Below are 19,332 nucleotides of genomic sequence, written 5' to 3'. Positions count from 1 at the left end.
GAAGGAGAAGCTGAATTACACTTCCAGACAACACAACAACAGTATAATCAAGACAACAGCAAATATGAACAGCACACCAAAACTCTTATAAAACCTATTTAATATCTCAAATTATACATAAGTTGTTCTGTTCATAACAAATCATCAGAATGAGATTTACAATATACTGTATCTACATCCGTGAGTGTCTATCATTTCGAGTTGAAAATATACCCCATCCACCATTAAAAAGTCAGCATCTAATACCTAATCAGCCTGTCTTAAACTGGCTGAAATAGAACATGGCCAGAAATGACCTTTCAACAGACTCTTAATCTTAAAGTCTTGCGCAGCCTGATGTTGCATTCTGGTGTTTGCTCTGCATGCTGGTAGGAAACCTAGAAGCCGGGCACATGTGGCCCAGGCTTCCCTCTGTCCATCCCCAACGCCAGTTCATCTCAAAGATGAGGAGAGTTTCAGAGTGCAAACATCTCCAGAGCCCATAAAAGAACACTGAGTTGACCTAAGATACTGCCCTCCGCTGGAATCATTGAACACCAAGGGACTTGTCCAGGAAATTGGCAAAATTATTTGGTTGTCCCGATTAGTGAGAGAACAGAAAGGTTTATCGTCCTCAAGGTCTCAGTGAGATTGCTGTGAAATTTGAGACAAAAGGGGATTTGTAAGTTGACCCAATGAATTTGAATCACTTTGACAACTCGGGGACTTTATTAGCAGAAATGTACAATATGTCAGATTGACAAAGTGTGAGTCCTCATGATTAAGTTGGACATGAGGATTTACACTGTACAGTACAGTAGGTGTGAGTCTTGGTGTAGCTGTTTGGCCAGCTCTAGCTGGTGATTGTCCATACATTTGTCATTGACCACCACTAGCAGTGGTTTGCCTGCACCAAGGGTCTCCAGACAACTAACTGCCCCTGAGAATACAAGACAAGGCATTTCATTATTATCAATTATCAACATTAAAGACCAGCACAACGGTTTGGTAGTTTCGTTTTTTTATTTATTCGGCCATTGTACACACCAGCATGGCTGATAACCAGGTCGGCACATTTGATATCTTCAGCGATGGAATCCTTGAATTTAAAGGCCTCTAACGTGATCTTGTGACAGCTGTCTGAATCTGGGAGGATGGAGCTTCGTCCGACCTGCAGGAACAAATGTTGATAGGCGCGGGCTTTCAACAACTTCAAGAAAGATAAAGAAACGTTACTATAAATAGAACAATGCGAGGGTATGGCACATCTACACAACTTATCCTTGTCTAGTTTTTGAGGCCAGCTAGCTAGCTAGCTAGCTCTCATGAACCCAAGTTAGGTATACCTAGTTTACAGCCGGCCCCCCCTTGGGTTCTCAGCTGCTGGTACTGATCACAGCTGGCTCCCTAGTGAACTACAATCCCGATGCTCTGTTTAATCCCAACGCTCTGTCTAAACGCAAATACGCCTAACTTGCGATACAGTTTTGGAAACCTTTGGAACTTAACTTTCATATAAGCAATAAATCATTTTTCAAATACAAAAGATACACTTACTTGCATCCGGCTGTTTTCACACGCCGCCTCGGCTAAAACGCATCATCTCACTTTGCACTCGCATTTCCACTGGACCATTCCATCCCACATTTCCTGTGTTTCTCAAAATACAACCGGGTGCAACTTTCTTAAACTGCTTACAGTAAGTATCTTTTGCATTTGAACAAGTATTTCTCGCTTATATGAAAGTTAAATTCCAATTGTTTCCTAAACTGTATCGCGTGCGAAGCGTATTTGTGTTTAGTCAGAGCATTAGGGCCAGTGGTGTAAAGTACTTAAGTAAAAATACTTTAAAGTACTACTTAAGTAGTTTTTTTTGGGTATCTGTCCTTTACTTTACTATTTATATATTTTTTACAACTTTTACTTTTACTGTAAGTGAGGACTTGGTGGACTGTATATTCTTTAGGTTAGGTTTTACTTGATGTGTTCGCTCCCGTGTGCTGGTAAGGCCACAGATGACAGACAGGTAAGATTCCAGTTGTTTAATAACGCTGAATATGCACAGGCACGGAACAGCACAACACAGTGTATGTTGTATGGATGGGCTAAGGCACTTAGTGGTCTGGCAACTTGCTTCAACCAAAGTGTGTGTGTGTGGTCTGCAAGTAAAGAGAGAAATAAAGATACAATAGTGAATGACAGAATACAATCTCCAATTCACATCTCTTACAAACAATATGTATGGCTATAACATGACTATGATAACTTTAATGCTATACAGGACCATACAGCGCAATTCAACGTGACTGTGACTGCACTAATTGAGATCAAAGGGGTGCAGCCGCACGTGTACTACAAGGCATAGCGCCATCATCTTCAGTACAAGGCTACAACTGCACAATGAACTTGAATACCTCTAAACAGTGAACTACAATGTAATACCCATATAATGATGTACCATACACCTATACAATTACAGGGCATATAAACAACGCATTGGGGGACATTATCCTCTACAAATTCAGGGTTAAATGTCTGAAACGATATGACAACCAAACCAGAGCTAGCCAGCTAACAATAGCTAGCTCGCAGTAGAAACTACTAATTAGCATAACCATAAATATGAAATGATCGTAAGAGTGCATCTTCAGACATAAACACCTGAAAGATATGAAATATGTACTTACATATCAACAAGGCCGCACACTGGCCTTGGCTAACACAATGAAAGCTAACTGTTGGGAAAACACAAGGATGGCTAGAACTTTCTCTCACTTGACTTCTCTCGAGCTGATCTTCTCTAAACTGGAGATCGGCCAGGCGGGCCAGCATGCTCTGCTCCACTTCACCGGTGGGCGGAGCTACAGCTCTGATATAATGAACTAACATTACTGATATGATTAACTAAATTTACTTCACTACATTCCTTAAGAAAATAATGTACTTTTTACTCCATACATTTTCCCTGACACCCAAAAGTACTCGTTACATTTGGAATACTTAGCAGGACAGGAAAATTGTCAAATTCACGCACTTATCAAGAGAACATCCCTGGTCATCCCTACTGCCTCTGATCTGGTCGGACTCATTAAACACAAATGCTTCGTTTGTAAATTATGTCGGAGTGTTGGAGTGTGCCCCTAGCTATTAAAAATAAAAATAAATTGTGCCGTCTGGTTTTCTAAATATAAGCAATTTGAAATTATTTCTACTTTTACTTTTGATACTTAAGTATATTTTTGCAATTACATTTACTTTTGATACTTAAGTATATGTACACCAAATACTTTTAGACTTTCACTTTTACTTACGCCATTTTCTATTAAAGTATCTTTACTTTTACTGAAGTATGACAATTGGGTACTTTTTCCACCACTGATTAGGGCAGTGTCTGTGAAATTCCCTTCAGGCAGCTTCCTAAATAGACAGTATATAATATATATGTTTGTGGTATATTGCCAATATACCATGGTTAAGGGCTGTATCCTGGCACTCCAGGTTGCGTTGTGCTTAAGAGAAGCCCTTAGCTGTAGTATATTGGCCATATACCACACCACCTCGGGCCGTATTGCTTAAATAACATGTACCTTCTATTTGAATGGGCTAGCTTATGTAGCCATTTTCACAGATCATACTCACTTGGACAGCTTCAGGGGACATAACACGTTCAATTAGGTAATCAAAGCTCGTTGTTCCTACAGTTACAAATACCCTCTTCATGGTTACTCATGTAACTAATGTTATCAAATGTAACTAATGTTACAGTAAAGATATCGATTGTGTGTTTGTTTATATCTGTCAATAGCCAGAAGTCACGTTCGTATTTTTTATTTACACAAAATAATACATCACTCTGCCACCTAAAGGTTTGGAGATTTACCTAGTCTCGAATTTTTTTCCCCCGAATAAGAAGTGTGGTATTATTGATCTACTGTTGAAACAGTGGTAGTATCCCTCTGACCATTTAGAAAACTCCACTAGTGATGTGAAAATACTTCAATCGGTTTGACTCCTCAAAAGCCCAAGAATCTACTTTGATGAACATCTGCTTTCAAATAAGGGAATGCTGCCCCCTTGTGGCTAATTGTGTGACAGTACTTGGCCTTACTATGTGTAACACACATAACGTTGCAAATAGAAATACAGTATATTATATAGAGCTGACACTATTCTTTCTACATTATAGAAAATCATATCTGTTCTACACCATATTCTATCTGTATATTGAGCAAAGTAAAAGTAAGTAGCCTTGTCTCAGCCAAAATGGCCCAACCATTTTTACATTACATTTGAGTCATTTAGCAGACGCTCTTATCCAGAGCGACTTACAGTTAGTGAGTGCATACATTTTCATACTGCCCCCCCGTGGGAAACGAACCCACAACCCTTTCGTTGCAAGCGCCATGCTCTACCAACTGAGCTACAGTGGACTACGCCTTAAGGCCACTTGAGTTGATTCATCTGAATATTAAACGAAGTTTCAAATTTTAATGTCACGTGCAGGGGCGGTGTGTTCAATAGGGCGATATGGGCGACGCACTGCCAAACGGGAAAAGGAAGGGATTTTTTTTCTAATCAATTATATCACGGCAACAGTAGTTATCAGTGTTGTAATCTAGACGTCTGATCTGCCACAGTGCCACACTGCCACTAAATGTCCAATCAGGCTAAAGTCGTGCTTCAAATGGCTCCCCCCCCTTTTGGGGCGATTTCAGTCAGGTTGAAAATCGCCCAGAAGTCTGTCATAGACTCCCATGTAAAATCTATTTTTTTCAAATTTCAGAGCTTTCAATACAATCTCTATGGGTGTCTGAGGGCTTGCACTTAGCGCTTTCGTCATACGTAACGTAACCATGAACGTAACTAAGAAAAGAGCGGGTAGCCTCATCAATCAATTCACGTACTACTATCAAGATGGCTATAGCGTTCAGTGCAACTCGATTGTGTCTTTGAAAGAAGTTCCTTTTTGTCGGCGAACAAATGAAGATAAATTGGCAACGAAACAATTAGGACCTCCCAGACCAAATTTAATAATTCAACAGGTTTCTACTAAAGGCGGAAAGTCCTACACCTGAGGATTTTCCAAAAATTGGTACGAACGAAAAAAGACATTGCCACTCAACTGGATGAGGGATACAGGCTAGCTGTCCGCCGCCACAACGATGAGGTTAGTGTTGATAATCACAAGTTTACTGGAGAACTGAGACCAAGTAGAGACTTTGGACAGGGTGGATATGGTATAATAAAGGCAGTTTATTCAGAGGTAAAGATATCTGGAATCGCGTGCACGGACCCGTTCGTCAAACTCTTAGGGAGCTATACATTAAGCCCCATTACTTACCATATCAGATAAGAGAAATTGCTGCAGCTACATATATTTTACATCCTGGCCCTACATAGTTCACTATTTGCATCACTTACCAAAATATTACATGTGGTCATATATGCTTGGAAAGTGGAGATGCCATAGAACGTCAAAAAAGTAAACATTGCTGGAGACACATTGCCGTTTTGGAGAAGACATCGCGTTTGCTAGCGAAGAGATTTGTTGTGGCAAATGAACTTGGGCTGGGAATTGCCAGGAACCTCACGATAAGATATATGCATTGCGAGTCTCATGATTCTATACGTATTGCGATTCGATACTGTGATTTTATTGCGCACCATATGTCTGTTGCAGAGGGATCAGAAAGCCATGAGAACGAGTTTTGATCAGTCATGGAAATAAAAGTGCTGAAAACAAATTGGCTCCCAATGTGAAAAGATTGAGAACAAGCTATGAAGGAACAATAATGGTGTTTTGGTGCAGGTACAGCCAACTAGCGCTAAAATATTGCGATATTGTCAATACAGTATATCGTAAAGTATCACTATGTAACTTCGATTTCTTTCACCCCAATCCCTCAAATTAACGGTAAATAACTGAATTGTTTGCCCCACATTTAGCTAAGATGATTAGCTAGCCAGCTAAAATGTTTTATTTAGTTAGCAGTCGCATCTACAATAGTTTACTGTCAATAACATGTCTCCAAAAATGACGTGGCGTCTCCAATTGTGTTGACATTTTACAATTGCGATGCGCATCCATGAGTATCCACTTTCTGTAGCTCAGCTGGTAGAGCACTGCGCTTGTAACGCCAAGGTAGTGGGTTCGATCCCCGGGACCACCCATACACAAAAATGTATGCACGCATGACTGTAAGTCGCTTTGGATAAAAGCGTCTGCTAAATGGCATTTATTATTATTATTATTATTATTATTATCTGAAGAGAGCCCCGAAACATTGTGTGCAGACATTTTATGCAATAAATGAAGTAGGTTGAATCTAGTAGTTCTGATCTTCTGATTGGTCCTGATGAGTTGGGCGAGGTCCCCTCCAGGCTAGTGTCACTGTTGCATTGGCTCTGAGTCGGGTTCTCTGTCTTCAAATGTTCAGCCTAAGAGAGGGGATTTTTTGTGTGTGTGTGTGTGTGTGTGTGTGTGTTTAACAGTGATGATGTGTGTGTGTGTGTGTGTGTGTGTGTGTGTGTGTGTGTGTGTTTAACAGTGATGATGTGTGTGTGTGTGTGTTTGTGTGTGTGTGTGTGTGTCCTCAGAGCAAGAACTCGTGAGTTGGAAGAACTGAGAGGCCTATGGCGTGGGTGTTGTCCTTGGCCACCTGCTGACAAGGCTGACAAGATAGGACCCTTTTGTCCATTGTTATTGGATAGGAACAGAACTTATAACCAGCTCCTGACCTAAATAGATCTTAGCACAACATTTTACTCAACATATCATATTCCATATTCACTATAACAAATATATTTACTACGACATTAGCAAGAACCGCCACATCCTCAGCCGGCTAATCCAGTGTGTGAAGTTTTGCGGAGTGTTTGAGTTAGCTTTGCGAGGCAAAGATGAAACTGAGGGCTCCACCAACCCTGGTAAGCCAACACTTTTGAGATCAGTCAATAAATGCTTCTGGTATTGACTTATATGCTGCCCCTGTCTTCATGTTGTTGCTGGACATATCTTTTTTAAAATGTGTGTAGGTCACCTAAATCATCAGAAAAATTGCCCCCCCTGAGAATTTTTTCAGGAGCCGCCACTGGTCACGTGCACAAGTACAGTGAAATGCCTTTTTTGAAAGCTCTAAACCCAACAATGTAGTAATCAATAACAATGTAATACTATAAATAACATAAGGTAGAACAAAAACACACGGGAAAAGAAATAAGAAGAACATGAGAAAGTAAGTAAGCATAGCATACTATATAAAGGGTCAGTCAGTTCCAGTGCCATATTTACAATGTGCAGGGATAATGGAGGGATGGTAAATATCTCCCTAGAGTCGATGTCCGCGACCACCCGAAATCTAATTAGCATAATAAAACATTCCCATTAAAATGCGTCTGTTTAAGCAGCATTGTTTTTCAGACCATGAGACATCCCAAAATTCGGTCTTCTCATGAAAACGTCTGCAGCATCCGAACAGTTTGGCCTACTTGCTCTAGGACACCCACAAGCCTCACAAGACTCTTCTAAAGGTAGCCCTGTACCAGTTTAAACCCTATATATGGAAGTAGTTTAATGCCCAAAAAGGGGTTAAATATGGGTAAAAAAATAAAAGAGGGTAATTTCCTGATCTTTTGTCACGGTTTCGGCCGAGGCTGCTCCTCCTCCTTGCTCGGGCAGGCTTCGGCGGTCGTCGTCCCCGGAGTACTAGCTGCCACCATTGTATGTTTTCGATGTTCGTTTGGTTTTGTCTAGTTGTTGTACACCTGTTCCCTGTTAGTGTGATTATGTACCCTTTATACGTTCCATTAGTTTGTCTTGTGTTGTGTGTAATTGTTTTCACCTGTCGTTTGGTGCAGTGCTGTTTGCCAGACGCTCATTTTGTACCGTCGCACTATTGTTTTGTGCGCAGTCGGTTTTGGAGTGTTTTACGCACTGTGGCGTATTGTTCGCCTCCGGGTTGGTTAGACCCGTTTTGTTATTTTGTTCTTGCAAGTAAAGTCTGGTTTGACTTAGCTCCTGTGTCCTGCATTTGATTCACACCACATCCGCATCAGAGTTCGCGACATCTTTCTTATATCTCTAAGATATAGGACAGACACTTTAAAACAAACTTCCTTTTGATGTATTTTTCCGACTTATTTTTTATCTGTTTTTCTATGTATGAATCTGTTATTCAACGCGTTTCTATGGGCTAATAGCAGTAAGGACAAATTCAATGTTTCATCAAATAATTTTATTATATATTTTTTTACACCTAAAGGGGTCCTAAAATTCCAAATCAACTAAATTATCCTTGGTATGACCATCTTAAAACAATTCCATATGTTAGCTTAGTAGTGTGCATGGGTGTGTAGGGCCCTGCAAGTGTGCATAGACAGTGCAAAAATAAAAATACAAGGACATAGCCGCAGGAAGAAGGGGTGCAGTAGCACCCCCTGAATAATCAGAATATTACAAAATATATATATTTGTTAAGAATATTTTTTCACAAAAATAGTGCACTGGGCCTTTACTAGTCCTGTATTAGCGGGCCGATATAGCCGTCTGTAGCACATGCAACAAGCAAAAAAATGCTGTAACACCCCCACCCCAAACTACTTTACTTCCCGCAGCTACTGTATGTACAAGGGGTCAACCACCTGAATAAGCGTCAGTTCTCTTTATGTGCAGTGTAGTAGGAGGTACAGCACACTGCCTCAAGTTATTTAAATTTGATGTGAAGTAGGAAACATGTATATCACATCAGCTGTAATAATGTAACAGTCTAAAACAGAAATGTAAGAGCATTTGCTTGCCAATGTTGATTCAGGACACCAAACTTGTGACCACATGATCAGAGGGGTATCCTACATATCAGGTTTGATAAGTTAGCGAGGTAACTTTGGTCAACTGAGTTCAACTCGGGATACCCAGTCATGCGAATGTACCTTTTAGTCAGGTACATTTCTATGGCAAGAAATCCTTCAGAACTAATTAACAAGTCAATTTATCCTGAATGAATTGTCTGTGCCATGAGCTGAGGATCAATTAAATCAGATGCCCTCCCTTTCGCAAAGATTGCGTCATCGCCTTCATTTGAGAAAGAAGACTGATTCAGTATTTTACTAATCAAATGTTTGTGTATTGTGGGAAATTATTCTCTTATATTTTAGATGTGCTGTTAGCTTAATAAGAAAGCATTAATGATTAAACATAAAAGGTTTGTACTGTACTGATATAAAATGTTTAACCTAACAAGCTGTGATTCATGTGAGGAGCTGTTAGGGAGTAGGGTGAGATAAGGCTTGTGACTCACACTGCCTCTTTGTTAGACCGCTCAAGGACATAGTGTTCTGCTACAAAGATGTCTGAGGTTGCTGACTCTCTGGACAAGTTGCAAAACAACTAAACACCTGGCAACAGTGAAGCGCCAAGGGGCTGGGACCAGCCTGTGCGCCAACGATAGGCTGAGTAAGTCTAAACCACGCTCAGTCTCTACTCTGATAGGCCAGCAGGGAGCGGGAACTATCTCTGTCAGAGTATTTAAAGAAGAACTTATAACAATGGACCAGTTCTCTGTCTGCCCTGCGTGGTATTTCAGTGGACCCGTATATACGAACATCATATTTACCATTGAAGTGTTTTGCATTAATTAAAATACTAGTCTATTTTAGAAGTCGTGTTGACCTCTTTTTGTTCCAATACCAGATTTGAATTGACGCAATTTAACAATTGGTGACCTCCGACTGTGATCTGGTAAAGGGACTTCGCTGGGTATTGTCCGGCCCATTGGACATCTTGTCACGCCCTGGCTCTGGGACTCTGTTATGTTGAGCCAGGGTGTGTTATTTCTATGTGTTTTGTGTTCTAGGTTTATTATCTAGCTCTTGTGTTTCTGTGTTGGCCGGGGTGGTTCTCAATCAGAGGCAACGAGTATCAGCTGTTGCTTGTTGTCTCTGATTGGGAACCATACTTAGGCAGCCTGTTTGCCACAGTGTTTTGTGGGATCTTGTTCCGTTTATGGTTAGTGTCTGTTACCAAGGACGTCACGTGTTGTTTTGTTCGTGTGGTACTCTAATAAAATAAGTATGTTCGCAAATCACGCTGCGCATTGGTCCACTGTGGTTGACGATCGTGACACATCTCTGTAATTGGACGGTGTGTTTCACAAAGAGTCCGGACTACTAAAAACAGGTAAGCAGACACCTATTGTTATATAACTAAAGTTCTGCACATTGGCTTTATCCAAATTAATTTTGTGAAACACCTGTCTGATGTAAGTGAACTAAATTATGGAATTATTATGAGTAGATAAGCACCATATTGTGACATGCAAACCTGTGGTGAATGTGATGTTAAACCACCATAGAGTATTGTTCTACCGGCAAGGTCCGTAACTGCGGGGGTACGGCTAGGATCAGAGAAAATACTGAAATCCCCAGGCTAGGACCACCGGGGGTGGGAACTGTGGGATATAGGGAATTATTGGATAAAAGTGTTGCGCTACTGGCAAGGATCGTAACTACGAGGGTACGGCTAGGATCAGAGGGACACTTACAATTTTAAATAGTGTTGCGCTATCGGCAAGGTCCGTAACTAGTACGGCTAGGATCGTAGGAGCACTTTAAAGTACACTATAGTGTTGCGCTTCGGCAGGGAGCTGTACTTGGGGGTACACCCAGATCGGAGGAGCACTTTAAAGTATAGGGTGTCGTATGCATGAGAGTATGAATGATCCCAGTGTAATAAAATAGTGTTTGCAGACTAAATAAAAGAGTGAATGTGGGTTACTAAAATTAATAAACCTGTATACCTTGATAGAAAACTAATTAGGAATTAAAGTTTGGCTGTCCAAACTGTATAATTTGTGAATAACTATTGGGTTTGTGGTTGTTTAAACCGTATAATTTGTGAATGATAATTGGGAATAGATATACTAAGGTAGAGAAATTAAAATAAAACGTATTAAAAGTGAGAAATAGAAACTTCGTGTACATTAATATGGCAGGACACACAGAGGCGGAACGAGTGCTGAAAGTACTGAAGTCCACCCTTGAAACAAAAGGCGGGAGGGGCTAGAGACAGCGAGAATATGGCTTTTGGAGAGTCAGGAAAGACTAAGAAGTGATTTGTGTCGATTAAGAATTGGCTAAAAACACCACGAAGCGATTATAGGTACCTATACATTTCTAACGATATATACGTATGAACTTGCTAACCCGAACGAAGACGTACGTAATGGGTGAGAAAGTAGAGAATATGAGTTTAAGGTTGTGCCGTTGTTTGATCATGTGATAAGGTTTAATGTGTAATCGGACCATAACTAATGTGGGTATGGAAGTAATGTATAAACAGTGGAGAGCCAATAGGGGGCTCCATTGAACTATTATGTTTTGTTGGGCATTTCGGTGGCATAAGGTGAAGTCTGTGTGTATGAGTGGAATTCGACGGCTGGTGTAGGTGGTGACCAGATACTACTGAGTATTTGGTTTGGTGATGTTGAATGGACGATTTGTAGCGTGTTTTGGGTTAAATAGAAAGGCTCACTTATTCAACCGAAATAGGTGCGGGGAGAGAGTTTTTGTGTTACTGAATGAGGTGAGAGTTAAACTACTGAGAATAGAGAAGTATTATGGACACTCCGTAATAAATAAACTGAACCAAACAAGACATTACTACAGCAATAGAGGATGGTTAATGTCGTTACGTTAGTTTTTAAACCCGATGATAGAGGTAAATGCAGAACGCTGTTTGAGAGTGTTTTATTTTTGCTACTAGGGGATTTAGTGTTTGAGATGAAAGGGCTGGCTAGTCGGGAGTGATGACGTGGCTGGTTGTGCGACATGGAAGTGGTTGTTTGGCGTGCTTTGAAAGCATCGCGGAATGTGTGGAGTGACTGCCGATGTATGTAGAGGGTCCCGGGTTTGAACCCAGGTAGGGACAGTGGGTAAAGCTTTCGCATTGTGGCTATAGACCTAGATTACTACGTGGATTGAGAAATGTGAAAGGTTGAATTAGATAGCTTAAGTAGAAGTATTCTAGAAAGGTCTATGAAAATATGTTACAAGGTCCCCGCGCCTCCCCCGTTGTGTAGGAAGGAGCAAGGGGAGGGGTGAGAGACAGTACTGTTATGTATGGTACGACGTGCTGTACGTCGTACTGTACGTTGTTATGGTTTACGACAGTGTGCTGCGTTACGGATGAATGGGTTGTCAGAATGCGTGGCACATGTCATTAAACGACAGAGTGATGTTCAATGTGAAACTGTGCAGATGTCCGTTCTTTTACAACTAGGCTAGATATAACATTGGCGACGAAGATGGCTGAATTCAGTTTACCACCGCCAGCACCATTCCTCGCCGTGCCTGGCGAACCTCCAGTCCCGTGGAATAACTGGCTTGATAGTTTTAACACTTATTTAGAAGCTATGGACTTTTCTACAATCTCCGACAAGCGGAGGACAGCACTGCTCCGTCACTGCCTTGGTACAGAGGGACAGAGGATTTTCAGAGCGCTTGGATCGGCTCCTACATTCACTGCTGCAGTCAGCCTCTTACGGAACCACTTCGCCGGGAAAGAGCGAGTGCTCCTCCGACGCTACCGGCTACGGAAGAGACACCAACGGCCGGGTGAGTCCATTCAAAGCTACGTGGCTAATCTGAGGGATTTGGCTAGCTCTTGTAACTACGGGACACTTCAGGACGAGATCATCAGGGATCAGTTGATAGAGGGGACGTTATGTGAAAAGACAAGGGAGAAACTGCTTTTGGAATCGGATAATTTACAACTAGATGGAGCTATTAAAATAGCACTCCAGGTTGAAGCGGCGTTGGAATGCTCTTCTATGCTAACAGACAGCTCTGCAGCATACACTGGCCCCCAGCCATTCTCACACAGCAGCTTCAGCCCGAGCAGGCGCACTACAACGATCACGCGCTGCGCACGCCCTCCCGCGTCGATAGCTGCATGGACACAGACACCGACATGCCCGTGCAGCAGGCACACAGACAAACAAACAGAACTAGCTGTGGCAACTGTGGGGCTAGCTCTCACAATTCAAGGGCTTCAAACTGCCCAGCCCGTGGGAAAATATGCAAGAACTGTTCAAAATACAATCACTTTGCGAAAGTGTGTCGTTCTGCCCCTGCTACTAGCTCCACCCAGAACAGGCCCTTCGTTTCATCTCACTCTCAACATGAACACACGGAAATCCGAACCGTCTCCACCAACCATGTGTCATTCAGGACATGCACTGTGCAGCTGGGTGAGGTGGGTTTGCCTTTGCTGCTGGATACTGGCGCTGCGGTGTCGTTGCTCAACCTTGCCACTTACTACAAGTTTTTCAGTCACCTACCACTCCAACAGCCCTCCACTGCCCTGTGTGGGTACGGTAGATCTAAGATAGACATTGTAGGCACCCTCCAGGTCCCAGTACACTACGGCACCAAACATCTGCCATCATTCACATTTCATGTTGCAAAGCGGGGTGCCAACCTCCTGGGCCTCGACCTCTTCACAGGCTTGGGATTCACACTGAGAGATGACAGTGGGTCAGCTATCTACCAGGTTACCTGCACATGGCAACAGAACTGGCCGACTCTGTTTGATGGACTGGGCTGCCTCACAGCCCTTTACTCACAGGCCCCTAGTGAATCCGGAAGTGACCCCAGTCATGCAGCCCCTGCGGCGCATTCCCTTTGCACTGCGTGATGATGTCACAAAAGATCTCCAGTCACAGTTGGATGCAGGCATCATTGAGCCAGTCAACGCTGCCCCCTGGATTTCAAACTTGGTCATTGCAACCAAAAGTCCGGTGGAATCCGGACCTGTGTGGATCTCCGTGCTGTGAACAAGGCCGTTGTCCCGGATAAGTACCCCTTGCCTACAGCTGAGGAGCTGACCGCACAATTCCATGGCTCCACGATCTTCACGAAGCTTGACCTTCGTCAGGGTTATCTTCAGGTACCCTCCATGCAGCTAGCAGAGACCTCACGGCCTTTGTCACACACGCTGGCGTGTTCAGATATACACGCATGCCTTTTGGACTTAGCTCCGCCCCCAGCTGCTTCCAGAAGGTGATGAGCACCATCCTCGCTGGAATACCTGGGGTGGCGGTCTATCTGGATGACATCGTGGTCCACGGCCCTGACCTCCACATCCATGATTATCGACTCCACAGAGTATTCAGTGCTCTACTGCGGAACAACCTGACCCTGAACGGTGGAAAGTGCACCTTTGCAGCTCCAGCCGTCGAGTTTGTGGGCTTCCGCCTGTCGGCCAAAGGCATTGCCCCACTCATGTCGAACATTGAAGCCGTCCACCGGATCCCGGAACCGACCTCAGCCTCTCAGGTGGCCTCATTCTTGGGCATGACAGCTTACTACCTCCGGTTTCTGCCCCACTACTCTCAGACCACAGCGCCCCTTCGCCAGCTCCTCAAGAAGGATGAGCCATGGGCCTGGACGGCAGCCTGCTCAGACGCGGTCCGCTCACTGAAGAGCCAGCTCACCACAGCCCCAGTCTTGGCTCACTTTGACCCCGTCTGCCACACCATTGTCACATGTGACGCCTCAGCTGGAGCACTAGGAGCTGTCCTCTCACAGCTGCAGAATGGCATTGAGAGGCCCGTCGCCTTCGCCTCAAGGGCCCTGAGCCCCACAGAACAACGGTACTCTGTGGGCGAACGAGAAGCACTGGCCTGTGTCTGGGCGTGCGAAAGGTGGCACCTCTACCTATATGGCCGTCTGTTCACACTCCGAACCGACCACCAGTCCCTCACAACGCTACTGTCAGCATCAGGAACTGGCCACAAGCCACTTCGGCTGCACAGATGGGCCGACCGCCTCAGACAGTATGACTATCAGCTGAAGTTCACTCCGGGGAGGGATAACGTGGTGGCAGACCTCCTCTCACGCTCCTTTGACGCTCCTACTCCAACCGTCTTGCCAGACGACAACGAAACAGAGCTTGTACAAATGCTCTACGCTCCTCTTCAGTCAGTCGTCTCACTGGAGGAGCTGAAGCAAGCATCGGAACAGGATCCCACACTGTCTACCCTGCGCACCTACATACGCACTAAATGGCCAGCACATGTGCCGGAAGAGCTGGCGACTTTCGCCAGAGTGAAGCACCGAACTTTCTTGCTGGGAAGAAGTCTGTGTCTCTCGAGGGTTTTGCACTGTGGTCCCGAGTGGCCTGCGTGCGCGTGTTCTATCCATGGCGCACGAGGGTCACTTGGGCATAGTCAAGGTCAAACAGCGATGTCGAGACCTTGTGTGGTGGCCAGGCATCGACCACGACATTGAAGCCCTGGTCAGGGGATTGTGCTGCATGCCTCCTCAGTGGGAAAACAGGACAGTCCGCCCCACCCCCCCTGCAGCCTCTCGCATGGCCGTCCCACCCCCTGGGAGCACATCCAACTGGACATCTGTGGCGAGATCCATGGACACGCAGTCCCTCACCATCAGCGCTTCCTGGTGGTGGTGTATGACCTCCACTCTAAGTGGCCAGAAGTGGTTCCTGTCGGAACTGTCACAGCACAGGCCATCGTGGACATCCTAGACAGCCTGTTCACAAGGTGGGGCCTACCCCTCACCCTTACCACGGACAATGGGCCCCAGCTAACCTCTGCCGAGTTCTCCTCATATCTCAGCAACAAGGGAATCAAACACATCCGCACGGCCTACTACAACCCACAAGCTAACGGAGGGGTGGAACGCTTCAACCAAACGCTGAAGAACGGCATCAGAGCGCACCTGGTCCAGGGGTGCACGTTCCAAACTGCTTTGAATCAAACGCTAATGCACTACAGAGCAAGCAAACACACAACAACACAGGTCTCCCCGGCATCCCTCATGCTAGGTCGTGAGATGGAACTGCCACTGGACAGACTCAGAACACAGAGAGTAGCAGAACCGGCGACTAGGCGCACCCAAGAACAGCAGGCAGTGACCAGGCACCAAAGAGCAATGAAACAGCGTTTTGACAAGGCACACAGGGTGAAGAAGTCGATCATTCAAGTGTCAGACTGGGTCCGAGCCCGACGGCCTCAGCGGTGCAACAAAATGGCCTCATTCTGGTCGGACCCCTTGCAGGTCAGTCGACAACTGGGGCCCGCCACATTCATGATGAGCAATGGATCACGCTGGCATGCCAGCCGCCTCAGAAAAGTCCCTGCCCCTCAAGGAACACGAAGGCACACAAAACAGACATGCAGGCCAGAGACGCCACCGGATGGACCTCCTCCACCACTACCACCTGAGCCCCAGCCTCTGTGGGTTCCCCAAGGGCCAGAGCCACAAGCGGTGACGGTGGAAGAAAGGCCTATGCGGGCACGAACTCGCCCTGCTTATCTGGGGGACTACTTAACCTCTTTTCATTCTTAGGCTCCGTTAGGTGTCTTAGTCAACCTCCAGGTTAACGGACTGAACTGGCTAGTTTGGAGAGTCCATCCGTTTAAGGGTTAATGTTTATTTCTTACAGGTATCACTCTAGGTTCTTGCCCTATGGACATTTTATATATGGTACCAGTCCCTGGTTTTGGAAAGGGGGGGGAAATGTTATGTATGGTACGACGTGCTGTACGTCGTACTGTACGTTGTTATGGTTTACGACAGTGTGCTGCGTTACGGATGAATGGGTTGTCAGAATGCGTGGCACATGTCATTAAACGACAGAGTGATGTTCAATGTGAAACTGTGCAGATGTCCGTTCTTTTACAACTAGGCTAGATATAACAAGTACATAGTTCAAAAGTGATAGGGATATGAATTAAATGTGTGCTGGTAACTTATAGCCAGTATTTGTTTTATTAATTAGGGCCTAATCAGAGAGAACAGTTAAATAAATTGAATAGCGAACTGAAATGGCGATAGAGCTGTGAAAATTATTTAAGTTGAGGACAAAGGAAAATCATTTATGATTCTAGTTCCCGGGTAAAAGGGTTGTACTTGCTTGACTAGATCGAGCAGAAGTTTTAATAGTTGAATGAAAAGCATTTCTTTGACGAAGTCTAATGGTTATTACTTTATTCGATAGGTTGCTTGACGCCAGTGGTGTATGCAAATAGTTGGTGAATTCTAGAACGATAATTTATTTTCGTTACGGGGACCAGGGGATGCAAGTAGCTTTAGCTATTATGCTGAGGGAATAGCACCAACCTATAGTGGGTTCTAGATTTGTTAAATAAACAAACTTATATTTTAAACTAAAGTAATGCAATAGGCTACAATTATAACATTATCAGAAAAAGGTACAATTTAATGTGAAATAGTTATTACAATTATTATTAATAGTTATTACAGTTATTATCATTGATCCAGTAATGATAGAAGGATAGTAGAGGAAAGGCAAGGGATTAAATCTCATTTAGGGAAAGAAGAAGAGTATGAAGATATATTAGGGAGAAAATACCATTAACTGAGGGATATAAAACGTTTAGCTGAAAAAGACAACAGGAATAATTTACCTTACACCCTAATATAGACATTAGACCACACCAGAAGTAGAGATGGCAGGATCACCAGTAGCAAACTAAATGGCCAAAGGAGGGAACATTTGATGTAACCGTGATTGTATTGGCTAAAAAATTTAATATGACATTTACAGGGGGGACAGATTTTCCTAGGGGGTTGATCAAATAATTGATAATGGATCATTTGAGATGAGATCACATGTAGCAGATTTAGGGTAATCAATTAAATAATCATTGTATACTCGAGGAATTTTGAGTGGTTTTATGGATTAGTTATGAGGAATTAGATTGATACAAACAATTATTGATGGGTTAGGACTGGGGATATCTGTATCATGTTTTGTGTGTACTACCATCTTTAGATTACTGATGGTAATTGAAGGTTAACAAAATGTATAACCAGGAGAAAGAGATTAGCTTATCTCATTGGAATGTTGCCCAGGGCTAGGGGGAGCAGTAGTGAAGTTAGGCAGTATTTAGGTCATTAAAGTGAGCTACCAAATCAAGTGGGGCCTGACTATTTGTGGTTGTTGTTTTTCAAATTGGGTTTTTCAAACAAAAAACAACACACCTAGTATGATGTTTATAAAGCCTTGTTGTTTCAATTTTGGGGGGTTTTCAGCAGGTCAAGGGTGATAGGTCTTGGAGGTCTCGGTTTTGGCTGAGTTTGGGGTATACAGTGGGGAGAACAAGTATTTGATACACTGCCGATTTTGCAGGTTTTCCTACTTACAAAGCATGTAGAGGTCTGTAATATTTATCATAGGTACACTTCAACTGTGAGAGATGGAATCTAAAACAAAAATCCAGAAAATCACATTCTATGATTTTTAAGTAATAATTTGCATTTTATTGCATGACATAAGTATTTGATCACCTACCAACCAGTAAGAATTCCGGCTCTCACAGACCTGTTAGTTTTTCTTTAAGAAGCCCTCCTGTTCTCCACTCATTACCTGTATTAACTGCACCTGTTTGAACTCGTTACCTGTATAAAAGACACCTGTCCACACACTCAATCAAACAGACTCCAACCTCTCCACAATGGCCAAGACCAGAGAGCTGTGTAAGGACATCAGGGATAAAATTGTAGACCTGCACAAGGCTGGGATGGGCTACAGGACAATAGGCAAGCAGCTTGGTGAGAAGGCAACAACTGTTGGCGCAATTATTAGAAAATGGAAGAAGTTCAAGATGACGGTCAATCACCCTCGGTCTGGGGCTCCATGCAAGATCTCACCTCGTGGGGCATCAATGATCATGAGGAAGGTGAGGGATCAGCCCAGAACTACACGGCAGGACCTGGTCAATGACCTGAAGAGAGCTGGGACCACAGTCTCAAAGAAAACCATTAGTAACACACTACGCCGTCATGGATTAAAATCCTGCAGCGCACACAAGGTCCCCCTGCTCAAGCCAGCGCATGTCCAGGCCCGTCTGAAGTTTGCCAGTGACCATCTGGATGATCCAGAGGAGGAATGGGAGACGGTCATGTGGTCTGATGAGACAAAAATATAGCTTTTTGTTCTAAACTCCACTCGCCGTGTTTGGAGGAAGAAGAAGAATGAGTACAACCCCAAGAACACCATCCCAACCGTGAAGCATGGAGGTGGAAACATCATTCTTTGGGGATGCTTTTCTGCAAAGGGGACAGGACGACTGCACCGTATTGAGGGGAGGATGGATGGGGCCATGTATCGCGAGATCTTGGCCAACAATCTCCTTCCCTCAGTAAAAGCATTGAAGATGGGTCGTGGCTGGGTCTTCCAGCATGACAACGACCCGAAACTCACAGCCAGGGCAACTAAGGAGTGGCTCCGTAAGAAGCATCTCAAGGTCCTGGAGTGGCCTAGCCAGTCTCCAGACCTGAACCCAATAGAAAATCTTTGGAGGGAGCTGA

At 43.9% G+C, this 19,332-nt stretch overlaps 1 protein-coding gene across 3 annotated transcripts; it reads right to left on the bottom strand.

The window, feature by feature from the left end:
* Positions 1-115: 115 nt before the first annotated feature.
* Positions 116-2,775, bottom strand: LOC121546458 (UDP-N-acetylglucosamine transferase subunit ALG13 homolog). 3 transcript variants are annotated; one of them, XM_041857739.1, is made up of 3 exons: positions 2,667-2,775; positions 1,958-2,138; positions 116-1,189 (listed from the first exon to the last, which is right to left on the bottom strand). In XM_041857739.1, the coding sequence occupies exon 3, from the start codon at positions 963-965 to the stop codon at positions 780-782; it is 186 nt and encodes a 61-aa protein (XP_041713673.1). In that variant the 5' UTR covers positions 966-1,189; positions 1,958-2,138; positions 2,667-2,775; the 3' UTR covers positions 116-779. The 3 variants fall into 3 exon arrangements, with proteins under 3 accessions (XP_041713673.1, XP_041713677.1, XP_041713667.1); XM_041857743.1 differs by having other exon boundaries at positions 116-1,150; XM_041857733.1 differs by having other exon boundaries at positions 116-2,138.
* Between the last annotated feature and the right edge of the window lie 16,557 nt (positions 2,776-19,332).

Source organism: Coregonus clupeaformis, chromosome 3 (genome assembly GCF_020615455.1).
Source record: "Coregonus clupeaformis isolate EN_2021a chromosome 3, ASM2061545v1, whole genome shotgun sequence".
In the NCBI taxonomy this organism is placed as follows: domain Eukaryota; kingdom Metazoa; phylum Chordata; class Actinopteri; order Salmoniformes; family Salmonidae; genus Coregonus; species Coregonus clupeaformis.
The sequence above is the reverse complement of the archived record's forward strand: the minus strand, read 5'-3'. Positions and strand labels throughout refer to the sequence as shown.